The sequence below is a fragment of the Oryzias melastigma genome, linkage group LG10 (assembly GCF_002922805.2).
Source record: "Oryzias melastigma strain HK-1 linkage group LG10, ASM292280v2, whole genome shotgun sequence".
In the NCBI taxonomy this organism is placed as follows: Eukaryota; Metazoa; Chordata; class Actinopteri; order Beloniformes; family Adrianichthyidae; genus Oryzias; species Oryzias melastigma.
The window spans coordinates 25,925,079-25,934,851 of NC_050521.1; the positions used below are offsets into that span (position 1 = coordinate 25,925,079).

The 9,773-nt window shown below is 38.6% G+C and overlaps 1 protein-coding gene and 1 non-coding gene across 3 annotated transcripts in view; one reads left to right on the forward strand and one right to left on the reverse strand.

Annotated features, from left to right (window-relative positions):
* Positions 1–4,317, reverse strand: part of zgc:154054 (uncharacterized protein LOC777616 homolog) — an 18,357-nt gene extending 14,040 nt beyond the window's left edge. Inside the window, exons 1-4 of one of the 2 annotated variants that reach the window (XM_024260366.2) lie at positions 4,089–4,317; positions 3,040–3,210; positions 2,308–2,448; positions 573–706 (exon numbers count right to left, since the gene is read on the reverse strand). In XM_024260366.2, coding sequence (XP_024116134.1) covers positions 573–706; positions 2,308–2,448; positions 3,040–3,210; positions 4,089–4,302 — 660 coding nt within the window. In that variant the 5' untranslated portion in view covers positions 4,303–4,317. Of the gene's footprint in view, positions 1–572; positions 707–2,307; positions 2,452–3,039; positions 3,211–4,088 lie in introns of both variants that reach the window. The other variant, XM_024260365.2, reaches the window with a different exon arrangement.
* Positions 4,318–4,614: 297 nt separating this feature from the next.
* Positions 4,615–4,686, forward strand: trnaa-ugc. The gene has a single exon. It is a non-coding gene; the product is annotated as a tRNA-Ala (tRNA).
* Positions 4,687–9,773: the final 5,087 nt, after the last annotated feature.

The window sequence follows — 9,773 nt, forward strand, 5'->3', positions numbered from 1 at the left end:
GATACCAGGTGTATGCAAATTTAGGTGAGTCTGAGTGTGTGGCGGGGGTTAAATTCTTGCTCAAACAATCATTAAAATGTATCACAGTGATCAGTGTCCAAATCTGTTCAACTTCCCCCTCATCTTCATGACCAACGTGGGCCATTGGGTAGAAAATAATTAGAGTTCCGACTGATTTATGGTGTTCTAATTTTAGCCAGACTAACTGGCTGCACAGGCCAAACAAGGGAAAAGTTCCTCTTTGTTCATGTTTGCGCTCATCTGTGGAGCAGAAAATCAAGATTTGCCACTGTTAGCTGTGAACGGCAACTATTTCCTTTCAACTATTGCAGTTTCTTTGTCTTATGGAGTTTAAAACGTGTCTAATAGACCCTTAAACGACAGCATCTAGTTGGTTTTTTGGATCAAAGATCAAGAGCACAAAATAAAAGCCTTCGCAACAAAAAGAAGGAAGCTGATAACAATGGCAATCTACATTTCCCTTTATCTGCTAAATTGTCTATGATTTGGATGGATGTAAATTCAAGCAAAAAGAGTTTGTTCTTTCCAGCCAATGATGCGTTCAAGAGCACCTCAGCTACAAAGACGATGATGAGGAGATCTTCTTTCTCGCTGGCGGTCAGACTGAAGAGCAGAGAGCTGAGCGTGTTGACCAGGTAGCTCTGCTTCTCGCGCTTGACAGTGGGGATGCCCAGAACCAGAGACACTGCAGGAGGAGCATGAGGAGAGGACAGGAGTAAATAACAGGAGGCCTCATCATTAGCTTACATTTATGACCTACTATCAGAGATGGTAAATGGTGTGTACCGGCTTTACAGTCCCATTTACAGATGCACACACATGCTGCGTTCACACACAGTTTGCGTCAGATGCCTCTCTTTAGACACGTGTTAAATTTGCTGCTTTGATGCTTGACCAAAAACATGTTCATGACTTTCCAGATGCGTTAAAACGTTTTAGCTCTAGATGAGAGCATTGACTGTATATATCATTTATAAGGCATGGAAGACATGGATGATGTTGAGAGATCATTCAGAGAATCTCTCCAGGCTTCATCATCTACTGCAAGAGCTGCATCGGAATGATGACGTTTTCAGCGGTACTTCTGTCTTCCTGTGACCCAGTTTCATGACTTGCTTACACATTGGCTGTGTCCATGCCCCTTAGAGTGGCCACTTTCAATGAAAAGTCTATGTAAACGCATGCAGACCAGTATTTAGGGCTTCTGCGTCCAGAACACCCAATTGCAAGTTTTTAAGTCTGGTCAAAGGCTTTATGTCCAAATCAGGCAATCATTGATCGCGCGCTGAACTGGATGAACTTTTTCATGCTTAATGCTAGACTGTGACCAATCAGGGACTGAGATTTGGTAGTGACGTGTGTGCAGGGTCCACTTCAAAACACACAAGTGCCGACCATTGCATACATGATTACAAAGAAGAATCTAATAATTGGGGATTGTTCCAAGTTGGATTAATATGACACCAAGAGGGACATTTATTGGAGGAGAATTGTAAAAACTAAAATCCTAGAGAAAGATTTTCTAAATTTGCACCGCCGTGACTTTGCACACTGAGGTTCTATCTATTGTAAATGGTAAACAAGTGCTAATAAACAGTAAACACACAGAAGAAGAAGAATCCCTTTCCTTGCTTGTCCGGTATGAACACCTAGATGCGTGTGCAGAAAACGGCGCATAGAATGTTCTTGAATGCATCTTACGCAGCAGATGTGAATGCAGCATTAGTCTAAGGCAGGACAAAATAAAAATAGACTATCTTTTTGTTATTGTCTCAATGTAAAGAAGAAAAATATTACAAAGTTCAGGAGGAGAACAATCCGATTCTCCTCCCCGTTGGTTTTGGACTCCACCTACTCATCATGTCATCAACACATCATGGACCAAAGTTCCTGATTGGTCGATGTGATGCATTTTCTTTTCCAAAGTTCAGATTATTGAACTCTTGATGTGCTGCAACTCCCATAATGTACAGCTGCCAGACCAGCAGGATGCATACAACACTCAAATCCCACCACTGAACCTCTGGTGGCATCTGGGCGTTGACTTAACGTTGAAACTGGACACCTGGGACACAATCATATATTGGAGCCAACCTAAATCACCAGGAGCAATGTTGGGTTCTGTTTCTTGCCCAATGACACTTCGACACATGGGCAGAACTGAACTTGTATTCTACAAATCACAACTTCTCTACCTCCAACCACCCCTGACACAAACTAGATTGGACTGATGTTCTGAAGCACATTGTGGACAAGTCCTACAGCTCAAGGAGAGATGACCCATACCTCCACGGCGCCCCTGTCCCAGCAGGACGTTGGGAACCAGGCTGTCCGCATGCTCCCTCAGGTGAGGCAGGTACTGGTAAATGTTGGGCAGGTAGAACGTTTGATGGTTCAGCTGGATTTTCAGCTGCTTGAGTGTCTCTCCTGCTGAAGACGACAAAAAGACAGATGTTCAAAGAGGCGGAGGCCGTGCATTTAAAACCTCATCATGACATGGATACAGTTTGCTTTTCCTGTCGAGAGTTCTCGTGACACCATCCTGAAACACATTCCCAACACCTGACTAAGCCTGCAGATGAATTCCTGTCAGGAGCTGTCAAACCAGTTACTGAAAAACACAAGAACCATGGAGGCGTTTTCTTAAACTGTCTAAGACAAGACAATAAAACCAAACTTTATCTTAGATCGTCCTCCATGCTGTGATTCATCCTCCCTTTAACTTGTTTCAGCAAAATTAGTTATGTTTCAGAAATACTTATTATTCGTAATTAACCTTCTTGAACCTCCTGACTTACAATTACCACAATAACCTATAAAACTACCTAATCTTATCATCTGCAGGTTAAGTCACCCTTATTCTGGACTCTCTTAAAAAGTGTAGTATTTCTTGAAAACGTCTACTTTATTAAAACCTTAGTGCAAGCTAAGATCTTTGTTGTTGTTTCTCTTTTCTGCACAACGGACGTTTCTTAATCGATAATAAGGCTACACATTAACGTGGATCTCTATACTTACCTTGAGGGACGGTTTCTGTGGCGTTCACATAGGAGAAGCTGGCGTTGGCAGCTTTGGACTTGTTTACCAGATGTTCCAGGATGATGCTGAGATCATTTCTGACCTGCACCCCCAACTCCTCAGCAACCGACAGCCGGTTGTACAGCAAATGCAGGTCTGGCATCCTTGAATCTGCAGACATCATAGGAGCGGATGAAAGCAGTCCTTTTCCAGCATCTTTAGTTGATGAACATCTCTTAGCAAAAAGTAGTCTGCTTAGGTACACAAGTGTACTTTGTCTATGCTAAAGGGGAGGCACTTGAAGTTTACCTTTTATATACTATCTATATATTAAATTGGTCTTAAGATGTATTCAGTCCATATACTCCCTGCACTACATGTGTATGATCTAAGAATACTTAATATACTTAATTGTACTTAATAAAATCACATCCAAGTGTGATACTTTTTGGCAGGTTTTAAGTCTAGGACAGATCTACAACTCTACAGAAAAATACCCCCCAAAATATACATTTCCCCAGGTGGTAAGTTTTACTTTTAGCACTGGAATTAATTTTTTTAAAGTAAAAGAACTCATAAATTATTAATCATTTCAGATTTTAAGATAACGAGGTACCTAACGATATTGATCTCATCTTTTTGTCCAATTAATGCATGTACCTTCCATTTTACAAAAAAATTATGATAAAAATATTTTAAATAAAAAAATAACTTGCACGTTTTAATTACATGTCGACTTTCTCCTTTAAAAAAAACATTTTACCAAAATCTTTGTTTGAAATAAAAAAATATTTCTATGTAAAATAAAACTTTATCATGACATATCTTAAAGGGCTTTGACAGCTCTTTAAAGTTGATATTAAATGCGTTTTACGTTAAAAAAAAAAAGAATAAATTTAAAAAAGCCAAATAAATCTATTTTATTTGAGGATAAATTGAGTCATTTTAAATCATAAACAGTGACAGAGTGGATGTGACTCAGGACTCAACAGCTGGTTGCGCGATGATTCGAACTTTATTTATAAAAGGGAAATGACAAATCCACTCACCTTCATAACTTCCGATTGATTTGATCCAGGACACTGACAGGAAACAAGCGCAAGCCAGAAAAATTCCAATTCTTAAAGGATAAATCCTCATTTCATTTCTCACTTGAAGACAGTCTGCTTTGTCTCTGTCGGCGCGCCAATCCCCCCGTGGCTGCTCGTGAACAGGTGTGTGTAAATTACAGGTGTCGCTGGTCAAAGCCCATTGGCTATGCATGTTGTGACTTAAACTACGTCAAAAACGCCTGAATCCTGACAAGGAAAGAACGGAGATCCGACAACTTTGATCGCTGATACCAAAGCTGATGTGTGAAACAGCGACGCTTAGTGGTGGTGAAGTAGAATGGAACCCAAAACATTAAAATAAGCGTGTAATGATCAAACATTTAATATAAAATCTAGGTTACTGATGAGTTTTTCATGTTTGTGTTAAACTGCAGTCAGATTTCGTAATCAAATTCACCATATAAATAATTGATTTCACATTATTTAGTCTTTATAACACCTAGACGCCCTTTCGTGAGACACAGGGGATGTAGCTCAGTGGTAGAGCGCATGCTTTGCATGTATGAGGCCCCGGGTTCAATCCCCGGCATCTCCACTTGGTTTTTACTCCTTTGTAGCAAATGTGTCTTTTGTAGGTGAAAAACACTTGAAGGTACAATTTGTACAATAATAGTATCTATTAAATTTAGCCTTGAGTGAAGAGATTTTTGAGATTTTGTAATAAATCCAGTGACTATTAATAACATAAAGGAAAGCAAAAGTGTTGTTATGTAATGGTATTTTATCAGGATAACTATTATATATTTGTATAATCTACAAAACAAATTCACATCTTTACAAATTGACTGTATAAAATCTGTAATAACCCAAATGAAAGGGACATTTTTTAATAATAAAAGCAAATTTATTAAGTAGAAGTAAAAAATGAAAATGTTAACTTGACAACTGTGGCTTTCATTAAGACACCACAACAAAAATGTATGTCCATATTCTCTAAATTCTATACATTTCATATTTTGTATCCAAATTATCAAGAAAAACTGTACACCTGCTAGTTAACTTCAATTTTATTTATAATATTAGACCCTTTGAAGAATAATTGGGGCTTTAAATTCAAAATTTAGAGTAAATATGCATTGTCTGCAGGTGTTAAAATCGTGTCTTTTGGGATCCTCAGTCACATTATTTAGGTGAGTAAAGTTAATAAGAGGTTAAAACCAAATTTCGTGATAAATTTATCCAAAATTAATACATTAATTTTTAGTTGGCAAAAAGTTCAGAATTATTTTTTGTTTTTGAAAGCTATACGAAAACAAAGATTCACAAAATGCTACAGCTTTCATCTTCAATAAACAGACAACTTTGGTGCTTTTTTTGTACATTTATGACTGTTTACATAAATGTACGTCTTTTTTCTGGTAAAATTACATGTTTTAAAGTTGCAAATTTATTATTTTAAATGTTGTAAATGTAACACTTTAAAGTATGCAGAATATCAGAAATGTAATCTATTGCTTTTAAAGTCAAATATATGACTTTATTCTCGTAGTTTAACAGTTATGACTTTTTTCTTGTACATTTACGACTTTAAAGTCGTAATTAAAAAAAAATAATTTTCGATTGTAAACTGGCTGTAATACTTCTTCGTATTTTATATTTTATATTGCAGCTGTTTGAATGACTTCCTCTGATTTTACCACTAAAGAAGACTTTTCCCCAGGACTCTGTATTCAAATAACAATAGTATTTCCATCCGCTATACCAACAGATGGTGTGTAGTATTAAAATGTTCCACTAAGACATCAGCTTTTCCACCGTTTTTCATTTATTGTTTCATTATTCATCCTTTTTGTTTGCAAAACTGCAGCCTTTTCTCATGTAATGACACTAAGGATTATCAATTCCAGAGACTTAAGCACAGTGTCTTTGATCTGGTTCTGCACAAAGAGGCAAAACTCTGCAGCGGTTCGTTGACCTGCTGCCTGAAACCAGAGTTCCTCTGAGTAAGGAGGACCATGAGAAACTGCCAGATTGTGTTTCTGGTTCATCTGGGATTCCTCACAACTTGACAACCAAACTGAATAAACTCAATGCAGATCAAAGACAGATGCGATTCACATGACTCAAAGTCAAACGGTTGACCCAACCAAGGCCATCTTCATGTGAGACACCTATACGCCAACCATCAATGTTCACTGTCAAAGAAAGTGAGCGGCGCTTTTGATGTTTTTGTACGATTTAGGAAATGATTTTATCTTGTATTTTCTGATTCCATCAACACGGATGAACCAAAACCGTTAACCCGTTTCATCAAACGCAATATTGATGTTTTCTACTTTTTTCTCTTTTGTTTGCAAAATGTAATTAAGTTTATTTCTCCAAGCAAATATTCCATCTTCTATCATCTTCAGCTAAAGACATTTACAGATATATTTTTGCAGGAAATGCGTCCTTTTCGCATTTTTAAAATCCATCTACAAAAGAGTCCCACTTCTGACACCAGTCATCAAAGTACTAGACATGATAAAAAATCTATTCTGAAGCCTCAAACATTGAAGCTCATCAGTGAAATTAAGATGAGTTGCTGTTTCAATGTTTGAAGGACTTCCAAGAAGACTTCTCAAAGTTAACACAATCCACCATGAAACCAATAAGAGAACATTATTTTGTTGTGGGGAGCAACACAAAGAGCCCCCCTTTGAGATCCAGACACAGTTTCTTTCACCTCATTTGGTGAGATTTCCCCCCTCCCACCCAGAGCGGATCCCCCCCATTAACCCCTAGTGACCTTTTTCCCAGCTGCAGACGCATTTAGGAGGAAGCCAGCTGTTGTCAGGGTAACAGAGGAAATGCTTCATCCACATTTACGGAAACATGAACTGCAAAAGACAGTTTATATTAGTTTAAAATGCATCAGTGAGCTCAAACTCAGATGTTCACTTGTTTTTATCATTTGTTCTGACTGCATAAAATCATGGACTGTCAAATTTCTGGAATAAATCGACTTTCTTGGCTCTTGGATTGTCTCAGTTTTCTTATATTTTTGTCAAAGTGGGATCTTTTCCCTCTTTCTTTCCTTCTGCCATCTTTCTTTCTTTTCTTTTTCCTCTAATTCTTCAGAACATCTGATTGGGTGAGCATCTCCTTGTTCCTCTCTGTGTAAATAGTTGCTTTTTTAATAAATACATCCTGGATTCATTTTCTTCCTGGGATCTTTGTGAGAGTTTTGAGTTGTTGATGCTTTTACTTTCTTTCTTTCTTTCTGTAACGTCCTTCTGCAATCCCACTGGGGCTTTAAACAAATTGGGGGCTTGTCCGGGATCTGTACCTTATGCAATATGAAGTCACTGTTTTGAAGAGTATTTATGAAATACAGAGATTCATATGCAGCAGAATCAATATGCAAAATTCTGTGGTTTCTCGAATTCTAAATTAAATTTGCTGGTTTCTAAATTTAGATGGTCTCCGTTCATCAGCTTGCAATATTTCTCTACAAATATTCATTTAATGAACAACAAAAAAATGTTTTCACTCACTTCTGTTCTTGATCATTAATTATGTTCTAAAAACATATCTTTACATTTTTAATTGATTTTTTAGTGAATAAAATACAAATAATGTATTTTTAGTTGTAATCCTGTGAAACTTCTGTTAACTCTGTAGGTCTTTGTGTTGCTAACTTTGCACCAAACCTCCAGGAGTTTCATGTTGACGTGTCCGTCACAAATGAATTTCACAGCATGGAAATCTACACTGAAGAAAAACATTTGGGCCTCTCCATGAATCCGTCAGTCCGTCACTGAATCTGGACCAAAACACATCAGAAGAATCAGGTTTCCTCCTAAAGCATCACATCGGTGTGATTAGTCTGTTGTCACCATCAGCTGCTGTCCCCCAGCAGACAAAGAGAAGATGAGATGGAGAGTAATGATCCCAGTGGGACGCTGGAGGAGCTAATGGGAAGAGGACTCAACAAAGACAGAATGATGTTAGTATTGATGGGATCAAGTCAATGCAAGTATAGAACCAACGTGATGAACTCAGAGTTCATTTTTATGCTACGTTTACACCGGGCTTGTGTTACTGGTTCAAGAACACGGAGTATGTTTTATTGTACTGTTTACCAGTTTGGAGACTTGTTGTGAAAAGTCAAAGCAGTACAAAAAACTATGAATCCATAAATGTATATCTTGGTGTCGTTAGATTCCAGCCGGGGATAAACCGCAGTAATTAGTTTATCTTCTGTGATTTTTAAACAGTTGATGTTTCCATGGTATAATAAGGGCTCTACCCACACATCACTTCTGAATCTGAGTCACTGATTGGTCAAAGTTCAGCGATGTAGCAGCCAAGAAGTTCAACCGTTGATCAATGAACGTCTATTTTTTATATAAAGCCCACGACTGGACTCACTCACGTTTTTACAGGAACTTTTGTCTGCAATCGTGAGTGAGCTTGTTCGAAATCCCTTCCACTGAAAGCGACTCTTGAGAAGATTGGAGGTGGGGCCAGTGGGCACCACTTTTACTGAGGTATTTGATTGGTCCGTTAAAGACTAAATATCTTTTAAAAATTAGGATATTTCACCAAATAATTCAATAGAAGTCTAAGGGATTTTGGCTTCTTTGAACTTTCTTATTTGGATCGTGAAAGGGGAGGGGTTTAGATGTCCAGGGATTTCTACTGTTAATGAACTCAATACTTTTGAACACAAAAGCCTGAAGACATTTCATTGGTTTTAGCATCGCGGTTGTCCTGATTCTCTCAACAGGTGAGTCCATCGTACGCGTCAGCCTTTTATCAGTCTACATGGATACAAGTCAAAGGTTATCATCCATGTTGAAGGAAGACCCCAGCAGCTGTGTGACACTCTGACAGCTGGCTCAGCAGCTTCACCACAAAGAAGAAAGACCAGATGAAACTCCGAATCTGTTCGCCTTCATTTTTGTTTTGTTTTAATCTCCACATTAAGAGGATTGTGTTTAAAACGCCGTCATGAGAGAAGATACACATGCAGATGTTGCGAGGGCATGCACACGCGTGCGCACGCACGTACACACGCACGATCTAAAGCCATCTCTCTGTGTAATACACACTAATCCCGCCGGGGTCAAAGGAAGGATCCCTGATCCAGAGAGAGTGCTCTGCCGGGACTAATTGTTTTAATTTTAGATTTATGCTAAATATTACAGTCACTGTTAAGCTGATGGGAGGTGGAGGGGGTGGGGGGCACAAACTGGAAAAAGTCTTATGTGAAGGAAGGACTCTAGTCCTGCAAAAGCCCCACATCTGTCATGTTGGTGTGACAGTGGGTGGGGTAGAAAATGTGGTGGGGTGGGGGTTAAGAACCCGGCTTTGAGGGAAGAAGCTAAAGAAAAGAAAGGACCCATCTGTTCCTGCGGCGGCAGATGAGGAGAGCGCCAGCGGGGGTCGGATGGACCAAGGTAGGCGCCGGGACTTGTTTGGTGCTGCAGATTTGGGAGGATTCTTCTTTTGGATGCATCACTTTCCTGCAGGTAACAAAAGCTGCGTGCACTTTCTGACAGAATTTTAAGTTAACTTTTGGGTTTTTATAGGTCAAGTTTTGGAGTGGAAGCAGCAGAAGTGAATAAAAAGACCAAAAATTAGAATTTAAAGTAAGTTTATGATCAATTTGAGCTGAATTTGTCTTTAAAATAACAG